General features: G+C 32.3%; 1 protein-coding gene across 2 annotated transcripts in view; it reads left to right on the top strand.

The window, feature by feature from the left end:
• Positions 1-24,810, top strand: part of LOC115889934 (glutamate receptor 1-like) — a 68,631-nt gene that overhangs the window by 525 nt on the left and 43,296 nt on the right. For both annotated transcript variants that reach the window (XM_030910039.1, XM_030910038.1), the window contains exons 2-9: positions 975-1,124; positions 2,085-2,212; positions 2,271-2,400; positions 5,025-5,278; positions 8,681-8,790; positions 10,368-10,638; positions 13,080-13,301; positions 15,603-15,723. In XM_030910039.1, coding sequence (XP_030765899.1) covers positions 975-1,124; positions 2,085-2,212; positions 2,271-2,400; positions 5,025-5,278; positions 8,681-8,790; positions 10,368-10,638; positions 13,080-13,301; positions 15,603-15,723 — 1,386 coding nt within the window. The remainder of the gene's footprint in view (positions 1-974; positions 1,125-2,084; positions 2,213-2,270; positions 2,401-5,024; positions 5,279-8,680; positions 8,791-10,367; positions 10,639-13,079; positions 13,302-15,602; positions 15,724-24,810) is intronic.

The raw sequence follows: 24,810 nt of genomic DNA, 5'->3' as shown, positions 1-24,810 counted from the left end.
CTAGTTAATAGTGGAGAGAAGTACAAAATAAGTAAAACAGTACAAAATATATTTCCAAAAGTAAAAAATATATAATATTTTACTTAGGATTTTGAAAATTATAATAAAATATTTGGAAGGCAAGTAGGTTATTCTATGATGAGAAAATATATTATATTTCGATAAACTTATTTTAAAGTAGTAATAAAATTCCGAATTCACGAAATTTTGAATTTGAAACTACGGTTTGGAATACTACAGAAATATCCAAAAAGAGTATACCAACTCTCCTATTTTTAATTCATTGTACCTAGAGAAAAATTATACAGTGTGGCCATTTAGTATGAGGAAGTCCAAGATTGTCATTGTTAACGCAGATACAACAAAAAGTTTTATATAAATGCATGGTTTATAAAGGTGCTTATTCTAAAAATATTTTGTAGTATACGGAGTGTCCCAAAAAAATTATGATAAAGTTATATTTTTTTTTAAATTGTAACCTTTTTTTTCTGTACAGAATAAGATTTAACATAAAATGCTGCGTAAACGCTTACACTCTTTTTATTTGAAGCTATATTTTCTTAAACACCAAGGAAAACATGGTAAATTCGTGAAGGAACACTCACATGATCTCATACAGGGTATTTATTATTGCGCGGTCAACATAACACTATTTAAAATGCCATGTCTCAATTTTTTTAAAGGAAAACCCTTGTATATCGCACATCTTATTCAAAACTGTACAAACTCAAAATATGTAAACTAGCAAATTGAAGCAAAAGAAAATTTAAGTTAAGGCAATATGCAAAATAAGCATTTATTTAGCAATATACCCATTTAGTAATATTTTAGTACATTTATCAAAGAGTTAAAGCAATTCTCAGTAATAAGAATGAATATAAAAATTAGTTAAAATATAAAATACACTTAATCTGTGATATTTTTTAATTGAAAGTCTATGTCTAATAAATAAACCATTTCCGTGTTATCTTTAGGTGCCATATTTGAACAGGGAGCAGATGACGTACAATCTGCGTTCAGATTTGCCATCGCTCATCATCAGAATGATTCTGGTCGACGTTTCGAATTGCAAGCTTACGTAGACGTCATCAATACGGCGGATGCATTCAAGTTATCTCGTTTAAGTAAGTATGAAATTCTTTCCACGAATTTTTTACTATCTTAGAGACTACGGTCCTATTTTGCAATTCTCAAATTCAATTTGCAAATCTAAAAAAAGTATTCCAGATCATGTTAGGTCAAATCATCATCCGATTCTGTGGTCAGTGGCTTGACTTGTCTACTTGGAAGTGCATTAAGAAATGCTTTTTTTTCATAACAGAAATTATCATTTTGGTGCAGCTTGCCATGATAGAGCCGTTCGATTACGTAACTAAAAGTATAATTTATATCAAAACATTGGATAATATTATACCCTGGATTTTTGTAAAAAATTGTGTTAATTAAAATAAAGATATAAGTTTGATATAGTTGTTTTCTGTTAAGCCAGACATTACCTACAGCAATGAAACTAGTATTTTGCTGTATTTTACTAGATTTGTAATTTATTTTTGAAGAAACAAATACACTTTTGATTTATGTTCGTCTATTGCAGTAACTGTGTTGTGTCGCAATGCTACTTAATTAGGCAAAACAACTCAAAACTACAACAATTTACCAGAAAAAAACCCATTAGAGTGATTTAATATTCGCGTGCTTTCCAGAACTAAATACTAACGAAAATTTTAATTAAATTACATTTATTCCAGCGAAAATACCGACGTTTACAAATTAAACATGGCGAATATTTTTGTAAAAAAAGCAATGGGTAATTTTTTGAAACATTTCTTGACAAAAATAACAACGCGACGGCAAAATTATTATTCAATTCAAAACAGCCATTTTTTAAATATGACTGTTATTGAAATGCTAAAATGTCTCACTTTCAATTGTTTTATTGTCTTGACAACTATACCCGTTGATTTTTCGAGGTAGTTTATCAAAAATTTATGATTAACCAGTATTAACAGTTCTGCTGTCATGTTAAATGTTAATTGTTAGGCTAGATATCTTTACTATATAGTTATTTCTTTTTTCTATTTCAGTATGTAATCAATTTTCAAGAGGAGTATACTCGATGCTAGGAGCAGTATCGCCAGATTCGTTTGACACCTTACACTCCTACAGTAACACCTTTCAAATGCCCTTCGTCACACCCTGGTTTCCCGAAAAAGTATAACATAAAAAACCAAGACACTAATAAATTGTCAGTAAATGATTCTTTCTTGTAGGTCCTGACACCATCATCAGGGTTTTTGGACTATGCAACTTCAATGAGACCAGAATACCATCAAGCCATCATTGACACAGTAAAATACTATGGTTGGAGAAGGATCATTTATCTTTATGATTCAAATGACGGTAAATTTTATATACCACACGATAGAAAAAAAACGCCGTCAAAGACGGCTGGGGAATGACATCGATAATAATTTTGGCGAGGTGACGTCATTAATTGGAGAAAAATAATATTTTGGAAACAGATTTGTCTGAAAACATCTTTTTTTAATCTTTCTAAATATATTTGTGTTAATTTTTGACAAGTTCTATGTCAATTTTTAGTAAATAAGGTCTAGAGATTGACCTAACCAAAATTATTATTGATTGTCATTCCCATAGACTTAAAATAAAATATAGACTGAGCATCTCATTCATAAATAGCTGGAACATGCGGTCAGACAATACTTGTTATTGCTGTGTTATTGTTTTAGGTTATAACGAGTGCGACACGAGCGATAGATAGGTTGTCTCTGTCGTAACGGTCGTTCCCTGACGACTCTGCCGAGAAACACAACACTGTCTTTCGTTTCTCAAGTACACCTGAACTCTCCGTATCATAGCCGGGTATTTTTTTTATTTTAATAAAGCTATAATTAAATTAAAAATATATCGTATTTAAATTTTTTTATATTTTATTAAGATTTAGGACAGGTTTTTTAAATAAAAGTTTAGAAAAAACGTCTTAGAGTCCAAAAAGGATAAAAATAATAAAATACACGCTAAAGAAGAAATTTTATTATCGAAATTACATAATTTTTAAAATTAATAATAAATTATTAATTTTAGTCAAACATTTACAACCCCTAATATTAATCAAAACAGGATCTATTCCACAGATATAATAGAATCGGCGACAGGGAGAAAAAAAAATATGATTGTTGTAATTTTTTTTCTGGTTAAGTGATGTCTTATTATGTAAATTAGAGAAAACATAAATCTGTTCCATTAAAGCAAGGAAGGTGATAGGAAGTGGATAAAATAAAAACTACATTTATTTAACTCGGTACTGTCTTTATTATACCGGGTGCGTCCCAAAAGTGGCTCATCCCCATAATTTTTTTTATATTTTCAAATAAAAAAACAAGATTTAGTATGTTAGTATATGACATAAATTAGGATTGATTGACGCATTCAATTGTTTTTGGTCACTTCCTGTTTCACCGGAAATTACTATAACTTTTAATTTTAAACGGCACCCTCGGTATATTTCTACTTTATTTGATAGAAAATGACACTCTGAATAGAATGACATATCATATGTCAACTTTTGACATTTTCGCATATGGTTTAATTGTAATTGTAACACGCGGGTCATAACGACAATTTGACTCGAAATACCAAGTGTGTAGTATCAATATATTCATAAAATAATGCTTTTTCCAAATATGCTAATGAGTCACCCTTGTTCCATTTGAAAAAATTGACATATGTATGATTAAAAATACGATTTGTACATCTTTACTACAACACCATGACACCCTGGATTGAAATTTAAAATACGATTTGTTTTTAAGCGAAAATGTCGAAAGTTGACATATGATATGTCATTCTATTCAGAGTGTCATTTTTTATCGAATAAAGTAGCAATATACCGAGGGTGCCTTTAAAAATCAAAAGATGTAATCATTTCGGTGAAACAGGAAGAGACCAAAAACAATTGAATACGTCAATCAATCCTAATTTATGTCATATGCCTACTAACACACAAATCTTTTTTTTATCTGAAAAAATAATAAAGTTATAGGGGTGAGCCACTTTTGAGACGACCCGGTATATTAAGAAATATTGTTTCATAATGTAATCTCATTTTAAAATTCTTGTATGTTATTTTAGATTCTGAAGATAATTTTAGAATAAACCGGAATATATTTTTAATAAAAACATTATTAATTATTAACAGGGTTATAATTATGATTTTGTTACAATGTAAGTAAGTAAATAATGTAATGTAAGAGAAAAAATTCAGATTTTACATTTTACTAAAATATAGTAAATTATCTAAATAAGCGCCTTTCTACAACAACGCCACTGACTCCTAATGGGTAAATTGAGAGTTGCCTACCGGTCGAAAGTCGTTTCAAGACTTACATGGATTATTTAAGTCAAATTTCTTGCAAATTTGGCACTGGCGAACCATATTTTATAGTTCTTGAACAGAAAAGGCCAATAAAATAAACACTAAGGACTACAAGCTAAGAAAATGCGTTAATACAGCCGGGGACATAGCGGCAACAAAGCTTTACCGCACACGTGCGACGCATACTACAAGGTAATAAATGAATGAATAGGCTCCCTCGCCTCTAATCGGTGTTGTCATATTGTAAAGAACTTATCTTTTTTAAACAATATCCGACTTATAATTTAGCAGTATAAGGACTATTTAATACATCTATGGAATACTAAAACCTACTTTATTAAACTGTAGTATTAATATCTCAATATATGTGTATAACAAGAAAAAAAATATTGATAATATTAAAGACGTGACAACATAGGCTGGATGACAAAGGCTCGGTCGACTGTACCCAGAAGTAAACATGTGTACAAAAAATATTGTTTGACCGCATTGAGATGTAAATAGTGTAGTCTATATTTTATTTTAAGTCTATGGTCATTCCCATTCGTCTTTGACGCCTTTTTTATAATTCGATAGAAAAGCGTAGGTTGAATGCGTTAAATGAGTTTCAATATTTGTTTATTTGCAGGATTGCTAAGGTTGCAGCAAATCTACCAAGCCCTTATACCAGGAAACGAGTACTTTCAAATCAGGACTGTGAGGAGGATAGGTAATGTCACTGAGGCCCTTCAGTTCTTGAGAGGTCTAGAGGAACATTCTAGATGGGAAAATAAGTACGTAGTGTTGGATTGTTCCGCTGATATGGCCAAGGAAATTGTCGTGGGACACGTTAGAGATATATCACTAGGAAGAAGAACTTATCACTATTTGTTATCTGGATTGGTAAGATAATTTTGTTCGATAAATTGAAAGAAATATTTTTTGGGGAATTTAAGAGTTTTCAGAATGTTAGTGATAGAGGGTGATAGTTACCAGAAATATGAAAAATAACGCCATTTTTCCTCGGCTTAAGCTGGAAATTAATCCTCTTATTCTTAACCTGGTGTTTTGAGTTCTGTGTTTTTCATATACACCCATATTTTTCGTAGATATTAATAAAATTTACAACCGTTTTAAAAACGCCACTTGAAAACCAAAAGTTTAACCGTAGTCAACTGAGACATGAAATATATCATCTAAAATTTAGATGGTTTTTGACTTGATCAGCGGACTGAATTTGTGAAAACGCTTCTTTAAAGATTTGTCGCCATTTGGCTGATTTTTTCAATATTTACTGATTAAAGAATTTGAAAAATCATAATAACTTTGTCAGTCAAAATAATTTTTTTAATTTCATAGTCGGACGATTCCAAAAGTTGTCGATTTCATGTCTACAAGCGGCGAAGCTACCATGCGAGTGATGCATCACATCCCTTCGAAATAGTGTTACACTTTTTATTTAAAAAAGTCACTGAGATCCCCTATAATAAATTAAAATTCTCAGTAAATTTTTTGAAATAATTAAATTCAATTTCAATTATTCGATGGATGTATTGGTCGCGCTTTATAGATAACGCTAAGACCAGCGCGATGATGCTATTGTATTCGTTACATCTTCTTATTATTTTTTTAACCTGTTGCATTTTTTGTATAATTTTATTTTTGTATATTACCAAATTATTTCAATAATTCTACATGAACTGTTTTAACGTTCAAGTTCTATCAAAAATCAATAAAATGTAAACTTTTATACAAGTTAAAATAAACAAGTAATAACATTGCATTAAAAAAGATTAATGATAACAACTCAGAACTGAAAAATCTATAATTACAATAAGCGTAATGGTCTAGAGGCAATTAGGCAAATGGTTGAAAACAATGTACAAACAGTGGAGGATCCTCAAGAAGTACACAAGAGTACGTGAACCACCCAAGTTTAATGCATTTTCTTGAGAACAAAAAAATAATTTAACTTTTGTCATTCTTTTATTAATTCTATTTGTTCCAAAAAGCGTATTGTCATAGGCTGGAAATGTATGCACAAAAACTATATTAATTACTATAAATTAAACTTGATTTTCATGCATCCGTTATCCGACGATACAATGATACGATATTAATTTTAATGGTTAAATTTAAAGACTTCGATTGGTTAGAAAATTACGCAGTTTTTAAATTTATTGCATTTTTGTGCTGGATATTATTACGATATTCGGATATGCGATTTGCTTGTGATTGGCGTCATTTTATATTTTCCTCTCCATAATGATTTTGCTGTTTTACTAATAGTCTAAGTACTAGCAACGCGTGTTTTCGAGAGAGAATTTTAAGAAATCTTCTATGACATCGTATCAACGGATAACGGACGCATGAAAATCAAGCTTTAAGCTTGATTTTCATGCATCCGTTGTCCGACGATGCGTTGATACGATATTAATTTCATTAGTTGTATTTAAAGGCTTCGATTGGATAACCGTTTCTAACCAATCGAAGTCTGTAAATTCAACACCAATAAAATAAATATCATTTCATCGTATCGTCGGATAACGGATGCATGAAAATCAAGCTTTAGCCTGCAATATTTAACGACAATAAGTTGTAGTAGATATTTTCTTTTTTCATTTTTTTAATAAAATAATATTCCTTAATGGGCAGCCTTAAATTGACAATTTGGTATTCCAAAAAAAGTATTCTTTGACCGTAGTCGAGTAACAATTTTTTTTCTAGGGTTGTACAGGGTGTCCCATTTTGGTTGAAATCATACGGTATCTCCGTTATTCGTGAAGATAGAAGGGTGCGGTTTGCACATACCTGAGCCACCTTTTTGTCAAATGGAAGATGCCGTAAACAAAATTTTCATTGCTCTCTTCGTTTCTGAGCTACAAGGTTTTTTTGAAAATTTTGCAATTTGGGACAGCCCCCGTATCTCTGTTATTGTTAAAAGTATTGAGACGGTGAAAATTGTTTATTGTAGAACTTTTTACGTAGAATACAGTGATATAGTGTGTTATTCAACGAAAATAATATTTTTAAAGATATGAACTAAAGTTATGTTTTATTAAATGGAACACCCTATATATTTATAAATTATATGATCTGGCTTGTTATAAGCTTCTCAAAAATATATAACACTCTATATTTGTTTTTATTATTTAGGGCAATATTTAAAAAAACCATATTAAAAGATCATTTTTTAGTAGGCCATGATTGATAAAAGAAAGTCTCTTGTTTTATTTTGAGAGCCACTAATTAATTCTTTGTATATTAGGGAAACTTAAATCTCTACCGCTATTTGTAAATCTTGGAAACTATCGTATCGGAACTTTTAAATATTCCTTTAGCCAATTTACGTGAAATATACTTTCAGCAAGATGGTTTCCCCCTCACAACTTAACTTACAACGAAAGTATTAGAATTTTGTTAAATTGTTATTTCTCAAATCAATCAATTGGAACTAATGTATGATTTCTGATTTTGGGGATTTTTGAAATATGAAATGAACACCTGAAAAATGCTTTAATAATGCAAGCTTTTAGATATTTGCAAACCCATCCCATTATAATAAATTCCGTTATAAAAAAGAGAAAAATATATTTAGAGGTTCAGTGGTAACAGTTCAAAAGTAAAATATATCAATTTCAAATAAAATTTTAATATGTGCATGTCTATTTTAGTAAATACCATTTTGATTTTGTTATTTATCACGGCCTACTAATAAGAAAATGATATATTTTAAATATTGCAGTAAATAGTGAAAATAAATACAGAGTGATATATATATTTGAGAAGCTTATATCAAAGCGGATCATATGATTTATAAATATACAGGGTGTTCCATTTGAAAAAACATAACGTTAGTTCATATTTTCAAAAATATTTTTTTCGTAGAAAAACAGACTACGCCTCTGTATTCTACGTAAAAAGTTTGGTTTGGAACTACAAGAATCAGTTTTCACCTTTTCGATATCATCCATAATAACGGAGATACGGGGGCGGTCTCAAATTGCAAAATTTTCGAAAAGACCCTGTAGCTCAGAAACGAAAAGGGTTATAAAAATTTTGTTGACAGCATCTTCCGTTTGACAAAAAAGTGGCACAGGTTTGTGCAAACCGCACCCTTCTATCTTCACTATTAATGGAGATACCGTATGATTTAAAGCAAAATGGGACACCCTGTACACCCCCAAAGTGAACCTCCCGCCGCCACTGCCTATAAATGTGTTTAATTCAAGGCTGCATGTACACTTCAAGTTTTTAATGGGCTTTAAATTACTTTTTATTTATTTTATATTGTTGCTTTTCCAGGTCATGGACGACCGATGGGAGGCTGAAGTTGTGGAGTATGGCGCCATCAATATTACGGGTTTCCGCATTGTGGACTCGTCCAGGAAACACGTCAGAGACTTTCTGGAAGGGTAATGAGCAACTTGATCTTTAATGATTTTTTCTAGAATGTTAAAAACAAAGTTTAGGAAGAGAGACATAATTTTGTTTATTTCTTACCGAATTAATGTAACCTTATGTCGCCTTGGTTACGCTAACCATAAATAAAGTCATAACTAAGTAATAATAATAGTTATTTTTTATACAAGACGATAAAATGGTATTTTATCGTCTTGTAAAAATTTCGGGTGACGATAATGCAATTGTCGTGTATCAGAAATTATTATTTCAAGGAATTTATTACGAGTAGAAAAAATATTGTGCTGGGTTGGCGTTGGTTTTTATGTAATTTGACAAATAAATAAAGCTGTTTCTGTAGTTGTCAGTTTTGAGTCAACATTTTTTAATTCTCTTTCGTGTCGATTGCTGATTGAATTGGAGCCAGAAATGGCTCAAAACGAAATAAGTAAATCACCAACAGATATTCAGGCTGAGGCGACAAACGCCATATCCAAACTACTTCCATTTAAATCCCGAATAACTTTTGAAAAGGAATACAAAAATGTTCAAAAATGGAAGCAATTAAAAAACGTGCGAGAAGAAATAAAGTTTTTAATCTATCATCGCTGTTAAAGTATCATTTAATTTAATCTACCCTTGCGGTTAAAGTACTATTTTATCTACTATTTTTGATAGATATAAGGCAATTTTTAACAGTTGCTATGATAGATAGATACAGTTGCTATGATAGATACTCATTGCCATATCTTCTTAACAAAAATTGGAACACAATTGCCATTAGATAGGTTAGGTTAGAGTTCTATTCCGGTCCTCCGGTATTAAATTTGTCCTCCGAAACACAGTCTGAAAGAATAAATAATACTTAGAGATATGTTAATATAGAGAGATCATGGAACAATTATGTTTCCATAAAAAAAATCGCTAAAATTAAAGTGAAAACATTTATAATAAATGGAGATAAACATAATTTAGTATAATATACTTACCCTTAAATTATAAAAACACCAATCACCCACGCTTTGAGACTACCAACTATTTAAAAAACTGCTTAGATTAAAATTTTCTTCGTCGTTCTTTGTTTCCTCTATGTCGATTACTTAATACGAATCAGCTTCACAAGAAGCCACGTGACGTGACGTCATTTTTTACTTAATATATTAGGGTAAATTCATACAAGTTTTATGAATATGTCTAGAGACATACAATTTTACTGCAAGATTGTATTTCAGATTTAAATTTAATTTTTAAACTCACAAAACCAATTGTGAAAATAATATCGTTTAGTAATAATCATTTAATATTAAATGAACTGTTTTGCAAAATTACATTTACATTTTTTTGTGAAATTATGCACTATATCCTATTTTTACAAGTTTCTTATTAAAAATACTCTAATGTATCAATATTTTTTTTTGTAAAATTACTTACATTTTTTTCAGTGTGGAACCTCAAGTAATTATTGTCCCTCGGGACAGAAACTTTGCCCCCGGTAATTAACACCATTATAATTCTGTTAATACATAAAGAACCATAACAAAGACTAAACTCATGAAAATACTGATTGTTAATTATTTATCTTATTCATTAGTTGGAAGCGTTTGGACCCGAGCCAATCCGCTGGTGCCGGACGTGATTCCATATCCGCTCAAGCAGCTCTGATGTACGACGCAGTATCCGTTCTGGTGGAGGCTTTCAATAAAATCTTAAGAAAAAAGCCGGATAACTTCAAGAACATCAACAGCAGATCGGGAAGGGGACAGCTCTACAACAATGGCAGCAAAATTCTGGATTGTAACCATTCCTCTGGAAGAGTTAACCCGTGGGAGCACGGTGATAAAATATCCAGATATTTGAGAAAGGTATTTATTTGATTATGCAGGGTGTGAATAATTAATCACGTCTGGTTTTGTGTTATATTTCCAAAAAAAAAATAATACTTTGTAAACTGTACTGCGACTTGAAAAATTGCGGACAAAAGGCCACATTTTTTGAATAATTCTTGGCCACACTTTATATTAGTTATTTTTTATACAAGACGATAAAATTGTATTTTATCGTGGACCGAAAAGATTTGCGAGTGATTTCATTTCGGGAGACGATAATGCAATTTTATCGTCGTGTATAAAACAATATTTTTTTCCATAGCGTTACGTTTTAAAAAATATTCAGAAATTATTATTTCAAGGAATTTATTATGAATAGAAAAAATATTGTGCCGAGTTGGCGTTGGTTTCTATGTAATTTGACAAATAAATAAAGCTGTCTCTTTAGTTGTCAGTTTTGAGTCAATATTTTTTAATTCTCTTTCGTGTCGATTGCTGATTGAATTGGAGCCAAAAATGGCTCAAAGCGAAATAAGTAAATTACCAACAGATATTCAGGCTAAGGCGGCAAACGCTATATCCAAACTACTTCTATTTAAATCCCGAATTACTTACGAAAAGGAATCCAAAAATTTTCAAATATGGAAGCAATTAAAAAACGTGCGAGAAGAAATCAAGTTTTTAACCTATCCTCGCTGTTAAAGTACTATTTTATCTACTATTTTTGATATATATAAGGCAATTTTAACAGTAGTTATTGAAAAAAATAATTTTAATTCTCTTTTTTAGTCCTTTTTAATGACTCAGCATTTTTTATCTAGGCCTCGAATGATCGCATTATTTATGTAGGAAAAAATAGCAATCGCAATGACCAATTTCTTTCCATTTTTTGCGATATTATCAAAGGGAATTAATAGTTCACGTGTGCGCTGCTGATTAGATCTCACGCAATTTTTTTGCCCAGTAGTTTGCAGTGTAAAATAAAATAATTTCGAACTATAGAGGGCGTGCATATTTTTATTGATATCATTTATCAAAAATCACCAGGAAATTGACTAGAAATAGACTGTTTCCTCAATGTTTTTTTTTGTGCACAATAAGCATATTTTGACGCGTCGATATGTGGCATTATTAAAATCGGCTCAGTGGAACAAAATCTATTGAACTTTAAAAACGTACAGGGTGGCCCAAATTGGACGTTTTTAAACAGAAACACCCTTTACTGTAGGAGATAGACGAAAACTAATATCGGTGTCTGGAGCTCAATTTTTATCAAAAACATGATGGTGAAAACCGCACATCGATATCTGTAACCGTTTCGGAGTTACGAGGTGTTTTTCAAAAATGTGCATTTTTAACAAATAGAAAAACTTTTTTGCTGTGGAAAATTTTGTATTTTTATGAAAACATTTTCAAAGCGCCTTTTTACGTAGAATTTAATGGTTTAAGTATAATTTTTTTTAAATTAATAATTTAAGAGTTATCAACAGAAAAATTGATTTTTTATTCGGAACACCCTGTATATTTTTAATTAACTGAAAAGAACTTAAAATTACCTTTCCAAGAAAATAGCACACTTGATATTTTGTTATAGTCCTCTTCGAAATACAGAATTTTTAAATGTTCGCCACTTTTAACTAGTAGGCTGTGGACCCCTTATTGATGATCTGCCCCTAATGGAACTCGAAAATATATTTTTCCAGCAAGACAAGGCCTCGGAACTCAGAAATTCATCAAAATCAGCAAATTTTTGTAGCCAATTTCGAGAATAAATGAATAGCTAACCAAGATCCCAGCAATTGGCCGTCGAGGCCGCCGGACTTAGTGCCTATACTGTCTATGGATTTTTATCTTGGCGGAAGAATAAAGGTTCTTATTTTTAAATTGTCCGTATAATCTAGACTACTAGAATTAGAAGTACTTAACGGTTATGCGAGGATATCTTTCAATTCCACTGAGTTAATGAATTCCGCGAGAAATGTTCAGAAACGGCCCCGTCTGTCCATAACAGAAGACGAGCGACATGTTGAACACCTGTAGCAAAATCTCATGTCTTAGTTTGCTATTAATTTTTACTGTTATTAGATATAGTTTAAATGTGTTGATGTTGTTAAATATAGTTTTAAATTATTATAAAATTCCACATCTCTCGTTGCAAATATTATTTCCGTTTTAATTGCTGCTCACAGCTCGAATTTTTTTGAATTACAGCCGGCGCCGTTCTTAGCAAAAAAGTTACAATGATTTGTTAAAAATGGGCATTTTTGAAAAACACCCCATAACTCCGAAACGGTAACAAATATCGATATGCGGTTTTCACCATCATGTTTTTAATAAAAATTGAGCTCCAGACACCGATATTAGTTTTCGTCTATCTCCTATAGAAAAGGATATTTCTATTTAAAAGCAATCCAATTTGGCCCACCCTGTACATGAAAATTTTAAGGTGCCTATTTTTAATATTTAATAATTTTTAGGCTGAAATTGAAGGTTTAACTGGAGAAATACGCTTCAATGAAGAAGGAAGACGTCAGAATTACACTCTTCACGTTGTCGAAATGACTGTCAACAGTGCAATGGTTAAAGTAGCGGAATGGACTGACGAAACTGGCTTCACACCGGTAGCTGCGAAATATATTAGGCTCAAACCACAAGCCATCTTTGAAAGAAACAAAACATACGTGGTTACTACCATAGTGGTTAGTATTTTTAATCATTTAAGGCTGTATTCCGTTGCAAAACCAGGCGAGCCAGACCGGTAAACTACGGTAAAGAGCGGTTCCTGAAAAATATCGGTTTGATAAGGAACGGTTTGGTAAAATCATAGACAAACAAATAAAAAGAGACTGACAAATCTCATGGTAAAGAGTGGGACCGCGTTCCCGTAGCGCAACCTGGCGCAACTCAGAATAACAATTTTTAAACCAATTAGCAGGACCATGGCAGGACGTACGTCTTTATTGCTATCTTTCTTTATTATGTGTGCTTTGTATGAAAAAGAAAGAAATAGGTATAAAACGTATCGTAAGACATTATCGCACATTCTAGCTGGCGGAAAATTTAAATTAGGTAGCCATTATTAGTAGTATTCTCTCACAAGTGAAAATTTGCAGTTTCTTTCAGAACGAAAGAATACTACTATAAGGGAAATTATAAAAAAAGCAAAAATTGTACTGTTTCATAAACATATTTATTTATACATAAAAATAAATAAACTTTTTATAATATAATAGCAAAAAATAAGTGTTTATTCCACCCACCTACCAATTTTAAATGAAGAAGAACTGACTGATTTTTTAAAAGGGCATTAAAAATCTCATTTTCAAAAAAACTGCCTAATTGCAATAACAAAGTGAATATCCAAGTAAAGAAGACTTTACGAGAATCATGATCCTGAGCCATTTTCAAGTCCAGTTTTAATCCTAAAACAAAAGTAAAATAGGTATATTAATAAAGTTTCTGGTTACTATAAACCAGCTATAAATTACCTACCTACCCAAAAAATGAAAAAAATTAATTGTATTAATTTGTTATGTTAAGAGAGGTTTGAAATATTTTTGACACTACTACTTCTACTTTTTTCTTAATAAGATGATAAATATAACTACTTACTTTTATTTTACCGGGTGTCTTTAACATATCTATCCGAGAAAGGGGGCACCAGTACATATAAAAAATAGATGATACTGCTGATACTGGCTCCTGCAGCAAATAAAATAACAAATAGTATAACCTAAAATTATAAATAACATAATATAAATACCTATATGGAACAAAGGAATTTCTTCCCTATCCATATCCATAAGTCAATAAAATGGAGAGTTTAGAAAGAAAAAGGTAAATCACCAAAAGAAAAATGAACAAACATGACGAATTGTCATAATGTTGTCATCTTGGTTGTCATGATGACGAAAGGTGATTGTTTTAATTTCTATTTAGGAATTACGTTGTGTATGGCTGCTCCTTTCTCTCTTGTTATATTAGAATGAGATAGTGGGCCCAATAGACGCAATGCGCAGATTAATATAAATAGAACCAAATTTTGCGTTCTGAGTTGCGCTACGGGAACGTTGTCTCTCTCTTTGCCATTCAATTTGCCAGTCTCTTTTTATTTGTTTGTCTATGGGTAAAATACTGAAAATGTCAAATGTTGACGTTTTCTAAATTTCAATACCTTTATTATAAAATTAATCTTTTATGCATTTTTAATGTACTTATTCTCCGCTTTTATGTTTGCTTCTTCTTTTCAATGGAGTTTAATATTGAAAAGTACTTTATTAATAAACTGTTAAACTCGTTAGACAGCTCAAGTGAAGATTTGCAGGTCCAATGTTAAAACAGATTAATAATAAATAAACAAATCTAATCAATATTTATATTTGTATAGCTTACAAAACATTCACGATTATTTGTTGTCTTGTTTTTCATGTTTTCTTTAAATGTTCCTGACTTTAAGAAACAATGGCTGCATGATAAGTTTAGATGGTCCTAAAAAGTCATTCTATTTAGTTAATGAAATTTATTTACCTTTACTGCCTATATACCTCCATTGCTTTTGGATGTAAATACAAAATATTATAACAAATTTTAGACATTAAATGAGAATTTCACTCGAACTTCCAATATTTGCTTGATTTCTTTCACATAAATGACATTGATTGACAAACAAAACAAAAAAACGCCTTGTCGCGCTGGTTAGTTTGGTGACAGTTATAACCGAATTTTTCAGGAACCGTGTTCGGTAAAAGAAAACTTTCAGGAAACCGATAGAAACGGAACATAAAACCATAACCAAGGTATATTTTTATAATTAATTTATTTTTGTTTCTTAAAATATTTTGATTAAGAGAAAATATATAAAAATGGTCAACGCTGTGCCGGTCAAGTTTAATCAGGTGATTAAAAGTTTCTTTGGTATGAACTGTACACAATAATCATGCAAAATGTACTCTAAATCATTCTATTGAGTTATAAATATTTATATTTTTCATTATTTTCAGGAAGAACCATATATTATGGTACGAAAAGAGGAACCTGGAGAATACCTAGTTGGCAACGAAAGATTTGAAGGGTACTGTAAAGACTTGGCTGATCTGATTGCAAAGAAACTCAGCATTAATTGTAAGAACCACCTTATTGATATTTATACATTTAAAAACATTTTACTTGTGTGCATGAATATAATTTCTAAAGAAAAAGGTCATAATGAAAATGTTCAATCAACTCGTTTAAAGGGGAATGACACAAATAAGCTTTTTGGCGCTGTCATTTTACTAGACAGAAAAATTGAGTGCGACTGTTTTTCCATTAATATGGAAAAGAAGCCTGTAGCTGAGTCAGCAAGGTAATTTAAAATACCGTTCAAAAAAGAATGGTAAAATTTAGTTGTATCATGAACTGTATTGATTGCTCCTTAGACGAAAGGTAAAACATCAAGTTACTATAAGTAAATTAGGCATGACATTATTTTTTTATAAAAAATATTTTTTTAAGAATAAACTTTAATTTTTATGTGTAAATGTTTTTAAAGTAATGCTCTCTCTGGTGTATGTAAACCCTGTTTTTTTTATGATTTAGTTAAGAATATGCGACACACGGCCTTGAATTACGGTCGCGAAACGGCCGGGACGCGCGAGCTACCGAGACGAAAAATAATAGCGGCAGTGTTGCCACAGCTACACAATTCGGGGTAGATCGACCCCTTTGTAAAATAATTTAACCCCATTATCTCGTGATAATCTACCTCGATGAAAAATATGCTTGTGACAACATTGGGTAACGATCTGTGCCATACGCGGCTAAAAATAAATAAATAAATAAATAAATAAATAAATAAATAAATGCCTTTATTGTCAAAAAATTTTTCAATTTGTGGACAAAGGTAAACTAACAAACATAGTAAAAAAAACAAGGTACACAAACAAACAAACAAAAGATAATACAAAATATTATACAAATAATATTGTCAGTCTTATTGTTAAAATACATATATAAATGTTTACAATGTCAAAAAACAAAAAAAATTAAAATAATATTCAAAAACATTTAGCCAGTTTATAGCAAAATATCAATGACCTCTAAATAAATTAATTTCGATGTCATTAGTAAATATAGCAATAGCAAACATTAGACCAGTGTTTTCAAGATCAAATTCGATTTTCAATTCAAATATAATTCATTAACGGCGTAGAAAGCCTTGTCTAGTAAATAAGAGTTCAATGCTTTGCGAAATGAAAAAAATGATGTTATGGATTTGATTTCAAATGGCAGGTGATTGTGCATTTTTTTCGAGTTGTATAATATTGAACTTTTAACTAACTCTGAGCGTGGGGTAGGTAGATAAAGATCTTGCTCCGCGTTCCTGAGTGGATAAGTGTGAGATGGCCTTTCTTGAGAAGCTGATACATGTTTACGTATTAGGCAAACGGATTCAAATATAAATAAGGAAGGAAGAGTCAATATTTTTAATTCTCTAAAAAAGCCCCGGCAATGAGTTCTGCTGTTTAGTCCCAGTGAATATCGAACAGCTCTCTTCTGGAGCTTGAAAATGCGGTCAAATTGAGCCGCACAACACGTACCCCAGAATGGAAGGGCATACCTGAGGTGCGACTCAAAAAGTGCATAATAAACAGTTCTAGCCACTGACAAGTTAAGCTCCTTAGAAACAGACCTTAATGCAAAACAGGCAGAGCTCAATTTTTTCGACAAAGCTTCGATATGTATGTCCCATTTCAGAGAATTGTCCACAACAAGCCCTAAGAATTTTACGGATTTTACGACGTCAATGGTGGTGTTGTCAAGTACAAAAGGCTGCAACGAGTTTTTATACGACAAAGCCTTAGTTTTAGAAATGTTGAGACTCAGGAGGTTCGAATCGCACCAAGATTTAATGGTGATTAAGTCATTTGATATAATCCTATGAAGTGCCGCGATGTCCTTGTTGCTCCAAGTGAAGCTAGTGTCGTCCGCAAAAAGACATATTTTGCCACTGATGTTTATGTTAGCAATGTCGTTAATAAAAAGAAGAAACAAAATAGGGCCTAGTACTGAGCCTTGTGGTACTCCACATTCTATTGGCTTGCTAGAAGACAACGTGGTATCCACCCTCACAAGTTGATTCTGTTGCTCAGATACGACTTAAACCATTCGAGAGATGATCCCCTGAACCCATAGTGCTGCAGTTTATTAATTAGGATCTTATGATTTACACAATCGAACGCCTTAGAAAAATCACAGAAAATTGTTGCTGTAGAATGATGGTTGTTTTAGGCTGGAGTAAACTTTATTAAGGAGGGAAAACATAGCGTCATTTGTGGACTTGTTGCTCAGAAATCCAAATTGATATTCATTAAGTATTTTGTACTTAAACAGAAAAGATACCAGCCTGCTTTTAACCAACCTTTCTATGATCTTAGATAGCGTTGGAAGGAGTGCAATTGGGCGATAGTTAGAAGCTTCATCTTTGTCTCCTCCTTTGTGCAGTGGAATGATTATTGCCGTCTTAAGACATTTTGGAAAAATACCATTTTGGAACGACATGTTTATTAAAGTTGTTAGGTGATTCAGAGTGCTTTCTGGCAGATTCGAAAACATTTTTAAAGTTAGCCCGTCGGTCCCAGAAGAGGATTTATTTTTGATGGTATTAATTGTACTGCGAAGCTCTTCAAGAACTACGGGCGAAAAAAAGAAACTGTGTAAGATAAAAAAATCACTATAATAAACTTACCAACCTTGGCAACGGCCCAGCTACGTTGAAACACCGGTTCCCATTAGAACACCGAAGTTAAGTGACGTAAGACGATACTAGTGGATGGACGGGTGACCGGTTCGAAACTCTGTATCGTGCTCTTGTCCAATAAAGGTAAAAGTGTAAAATCTATTGCCACACACTGCCCATTCACGCCGGCGCCGGTTCGAGGCCGGATGAGATCGGATATCTCGTGAGTAAGAGTTGATTTAGACAGTTACCAAGTCGGTAGGCCATTGACCATGATATGGCCGAGGACCGCGGTTCGGATTTCGCGTAAACAAAGTAGGCCCCGTCCAGATTAGCCCTGGCAGCAAAAAGGAGACGTTAACTGAAATATTTACTTTGCTTTACTTTGTACCAACCTTGATTTCATGCATACTTTCATCGATAGGTTTGTAGCTTCTGAATAGCGGTCTAGGTAAAGCATCTAGCTCATTTGCCAGCTCAGAATTAGAATTTAGAGTTAGTAGCTCGCATTTTTATTGGAGGACACTGTCATAATTATTTAAAACCAATAATCAACGAGAGTATTCGTATAATTTAATAAAATCACTGTAAATCACTATAAATAATGAATCGTTTGTAATTGTTTGAGATAAACAATTGTGATTGATTAAAATTTTATTTTTAGATGAAACGGATGAAACTTTTGCTAACAACATTCTTCTAATGAATTGAATAATGACAAGACAAGTGACATCTGTTTAAAAAAGACAGCGATTTAGAGTGACAATTTGGTTATATAAAATTTAGAGTTACAATTTTGATTATGCAATAGAAATATATATTCTATGAGTTTACTGGTTACCTAACGATTAATATTAATTTAAAAATAAATCCCCAACATGAATAATGAAGAAAACATTTAAACAAAAACAGACCACAGACTACACAAAACAAATTGTTGGCTAGTAGCAGTTAGTTATGGGAAGACCCTGCAATATCCCATCACAACAAAATAAAATTAGTAAACGCATTGATCTTCCCTATCGCTACCTATGCATACCTATGCATCAGAGACCTATGCATAGACGAAAAATAGATGCTTTCGAAATGTGGGCCTACAGAAGAATGCTGCGAATTTCATACACAGAACATCGGACCAACACGTATCAATTCAAAGGCAGTTGACAAGACTTTCAACCAAAATAAACCAGTCATACCTTAGGTACTTCGGGCACATTTGGAGAAGAACAGATGGACTGGAAAAAATCATAATCGAAGGGAGGATTAATGGCAAACGACCAAAAGGAAGATCTCCGACGCGCTGGGTGGACCAAACCAAAGAAATTATTGGTCACGGCCTGCAAAAGGCTTCTATAGCCGCTCAAGATAGAGAGGGGTGGAGAACAACGATCCGAGCAATGTCATGATGTCACCATACTCTTTCGAGAGTTAACTAAAGATGTAGTAGTATTTTGCAGGGGCGGATACAGGAATTTATTTAGGGGGGGCCAAAATATAAAGCAATGTAGAATATGTTTTTTACGGTGTCATTTTTTACCCAAAAGTCTAATATTTTACACAATTTACAGATTTTAGGGGGGGCCCGGGCCCCATGGGCCCGCCCCCCTTCTGTATCCGCCACTGGTGTTTTTGTTTAATGACCGCAGCTATCCGGCCGTGTAATAGAATTATCGTTTTTTAATAAAAATTAAAAAAAAATTGTAAAATTATAAAGCTAGAATAGTATACGGTTTTATATTAATTCTATTTTTTTAAGTTTCTAAAAAGCATTCATAAAAAAATATATATTCCTCAAATCCTCCAATTTAATAGCTGTTACTAAGAAGTTTTACTTCAAATATGCGCACATAGTGCACACACAATTTTTTATTTAACATAAATAATTTAATCAGTCTTCTTGAAAAAAAGAACAGTTCTCATTGTTGACTTAATTTAACTCTTGATGAATAATAGGAAACTTCAAAAGCAAAAATTGCCCTCTTTCAAAAAACAAATTAGCCCGAAGAAAACGAGCCTTTCGACCTTTACCCGACTAGAAAGGAACGCCGCCAACGGAACATTGAATATTTAATCGTCTCTCCAGTCGAAATCAATGCAATACTAGCGTACATTTACACCTGGAACACGCGATCGCTAACAGACGGCTGCCGTCGGTGCAAGGGCTGCGCTAGACCTTGCCCTATTTTTTCCACCGGCGTCTGTTGGTGGAAAAGTTCGCATTAAGGTCGATCCAGACACGACTAGCAATTTACTTATACTTAGGTAAAGTTTACTGCTTCAGACATACCGGGTGTTGCATCGTCGGACGGGACATAGGAAATCCCATGTAAATTTTAATGGGGTCAATTATTGGCTTCCCTAATTACTTTAGATATTTTTGATTAGCTCGTTTACGAGCTATCGCCGATTTCTTTTTAAATATTTCTCCTTTCTTATGGCCCTGTATTTACTTATGAGCACCAGTCAAGGTAAAAGATAACTGTCAAATGAAGTTGTCATTTCAGAAGTTTATCTATTTAGTGCTTTATTATTATTAAAAACTCATACCTACATCGAAAATATTAGCCATGAATTACACTACCGAAGAAAAAGTATTGATGATTAAATGGTATTATCAAGGAAATAGTTATCAAAAAGTGTCGGACATGTTTGCTGCTCTGTATCCGAATAGACCGATACCTGGAAAATCTTCAATCGCAAGAAATATCCAGAGATTTGAGATCAAAAGTACCCTAATAAATAACTGCAGATGTGAAGCAAGGCAGGAACAAAGAGAAGATGCAAGAAATGATACCGACTTGGAAGTTTTATTGTGCGTGGAAGAGAACGATGGAAAGATCAGTACAAGGAAACTTGAGGATGAAATAGGAATAGATCACACTACAGCGTTTCGAATTTTGAAACGACATAAATACTATTCCTTCAAATATGAAAAGCACCAAGAGCTACTACATGGGGACGAAATACGGCGGCAGGCGTTTTGTTTTGATATGATGGAAAAAGCAAACACGGATAGAGAATTTTTAAAAAACATATGTTTCACTGAAGAATGCACGTTTACCTTAAATATTGAACCCAATGTTCAAAATTATCGATATTGGAACAAAGAAAACCAACGCAGGTTTGTCGAAACAAGGACGCAATATCCACAGAAAGTAAATGTTTGGGCAGGGATATTCGGACACAATATTATCGGGCCAATATTTTTTACGCGAAATTTAAAAGCAGAATATTATTTGGAACTACTCGAAAATCATATTTTACCTGCTTTACATGATGCCGTTACAGTATACACAAATTGTTTCCATTTATTTTTGTCTCTTGGTAAACTTTTGGCTTCTGTTAATGTTAGTCCTCTATCCTACACTATCTTCTCTATCGTGTTATTCCGTGTTTTAGTTGGTCTTCCCCTTGGTCTCTTTCCCTGCATTTTAGTTTCCCACACGCCTTTTACTGGTATGACGTTTTTCATTCTAATCCAATGTCCATACCACCTAAGCTGACATTGCTCAATTTTATTCAGAATCGAATCTACTTTTAGTTCCTCTCTTATAAAGCTGTTCCTTAGTCTATCTTTCCTTGTTACCCCAAGTACTCTTCGTAGATATAACATCTCCATTCTTTGGATCTTACTCTTCAATCTTTTAGTTAATGCCCAACTTTCACAGCCAAAGTCAACGTCGGTATGAATACTGTCTTGTATACACTCACCTTCACTGCCCTCGAGATTTCTTTTTATTTAAGAAACTGTTCTTAATGTCGGGACGTGTTGCCAATTCTTTCGATGATTTCCGTCTCTTGTTCTCCTGTGTTGCTGATGTTACTACCAAATATTTGTATGAATCGTCTTGTTCCAAATTGATGTCCATTTATCTTTTAATATATTCATATTGACTTCTGTTTTACCTAAAATCATAACTTTTGTTTTAATCCCGTTGATTTTTAGATTTCTCTCTCCTAGAGCTTCCAGCCAGATTTCTAAATTTCTTTTCAGTTCTTTTTCGCTGTTAGCTAAAATTGCCAAGCCATCTGCAAATGCACATTCTTTTATCCAAATTGGTTGTAGATTTCTATGACGGGCGTTTTTTAGAAATTATGTCTATTAAAAGCCTTTACGTTCTGAGTTTATCAGAAGAAAAAATAGCTTTTTTCATGAAAAAATGTGGCAAAATAATCCAGACTTTTTCCAAGGTAATGGTGATGATAGCCATATAGATTTTTAATGAAAAACAACAAATATGCAAAAACATTTTAGTAAATTATATTTTCAACTTGACCAAAATACTTACTATGTCTAGGTCGGCCTTTAAATCGAACTAGCTAAGACCTAGTTTTAAAACAGGTTAAATTATTTATCGACTTTCCTCGTTTGCCCGTCAATGTAAAATCGAATGGGAAATTACAAAGGCGTGCTGGTAAGTTTTTAATGGACTACTAGCAAGATAATTGACGTTTCACATAAGGGAATTGAAGTTGTGCAACACAATTTTTAACTGACATTGAAGTATGTTCTTATGGATTTAAATTCAGCCTATACAAAATATCCCCATTCAATATCAAATATCAATATTATTTTTATAATTTTCTTTTCTGTCTATAAAAATTATAGGTATTGTATTATGTAATCTAAATAAATAAATCAGAGTTGGGTCAGTTATTCCAGCTATAACTCACCAACAGGTTACTATATGTATACAGATAAAAATCTTATCCCTAATTCGTGGTACGAAAATTGTTTTTTATGACGATGTGCAAACGAGTAAAATTTCTTGTGAGCAAAAATAAACTCGCGTAAAATAACAATAAACAGCGTAATAGAGAGATATCGCTAAACCGAATAGCGGGCATGGACGTTAACAAGGCCAGGGGTGCAACTTTGTTCATGTTTCAAAGCGATAGCAAAGTAATTTGTAGCTTGATGCACTATGTTCAGTAGCAACATGATTCGTAGCGATATTCTGATTTCTCGCTTTGTGGCGAGGCGACAGTCTAGACACGTGTGCAAGAGTGTGATAGTGATACCATATTTCGCAGCATTTGAGCGACAATAGTTTTGCAATGAACATAGTATCGATCTGGTTTTGACATCGCTTCTAAACGATCGCTTGCTAACTTGAACAAAGTTGCACCCCAGGTGTTATTTCCTGTACGTGAGTGGTATTAACTCTCTTCATTTATAGTTATCGGATCGGAAAGAATTCTGTTCGCGTCGCGTCCGCTATTTAAACTTAACCTAACTTTGAATTTAAAACTTTGAAATTGTTTTGTTTACTAGGTATTTTAAAACTAAAGGGCTAAAGTGCTTATTTCCAGTGCTTTATTGTTCAACGTCTGCCAGTGGGTTTAGGGCAACAAGCAACAAATTCTCTTAGAAGGGCTAAGTCGTCATCTGCTGTAAACCAAAGCCTCTTTATAGGTTCTTTAATATTGGAAGAGGTGGTATAGTCTGTGAAACGAATAACTTTGAATTTGACAGTTCCCGCGGGCTTTTCTAGTGTAAATTTTATTAGGTTAGCAACTTGCCGCCATGCTGATGCAATGCCGTCTCTAATAGAACAGCCTCAGAGCGAAATTTGTGACGTCACGCTAGTTAGATACTACGGATTAATTATGTTGTAGAATACACGGAAAACATAATTATACCTCGTATATGTATTTTTTTGAATTATATTCGACACTATTTTTTTCATATGACACAACACTGATGAAGGCTATAAACGTTAGCTATATAATATAATGAAAAACCAAATTAAAACTTAATCAGAGTTTTTCCCGAACCTAAATCCCAAGAAAACCAAAAATTTTAAAATACTTTTACATATAAAATGACAGCGATCTTTATTTAATAGCCATCGCTGACGCCTTTTTTTCTATGATATTGTATTATTTGCAAATATAAGTTTTCGAACATTGATGCTTTCAAAATATACATATAAATTTTGTGAATGCAAATAATAATATATTACTATTAGTAGATATTGAATGTTTTTTGTCAAATTAGATCGATTTTCAAACCCCAAAATTTAAAATATATTTTACATTTTACCCATTATCTTATGTACCTATTCATTATTTGTGTATTGTAAAACATTTGCTGCATTTGTATGGTTCATAATATATTTGCCAAAGTATTTATTACTATAAATAGGTATATATATATATATATATATATATATATATATATATATATATATATATATATATATATATATATATATATATATATATATATATATATTGTATTTATTAACTGTATATTATGTATATTTCATGTAAACTATATCATTTTTAAAATACAAACCAAAAATACGAGGAATATTTATGTTTTCCATGTATTCTACAACATATTTATTAATCCGTGGTACCTAACTAGCGTGACGTCAAAAATCTCGCTCCGAGGCTGTTCTATTAGAGACGGCATTGGTCTGATATTTAGAAATGTCAAAGGCTGATGACATTTTACTTTTGTCAATTATGACATTTTGCGTTGA

This window comes from Sitophilus oryzae, unplaced genomic scaffold (assembly GCF_002938485.1).
Source record: "Sitophilus oryzae breed Bouriz unplaced genomic scaffold, Soryzae_2.0 scaffold_857_pilon_pilon, whole genome shotgun sequence".
NCBI classification, from domain to species: Eukaryota; Metazoa; Arthropoda; class Insecta; order Coleoptera; family Curculionidae; genus Sitophilus; species Sitophilus oryzae.
The sequence above is the reverse complement of the archived record's forward strand: the minus strand, read 5'-3'. Positions and strand labels throughout refer to the sequence as shown.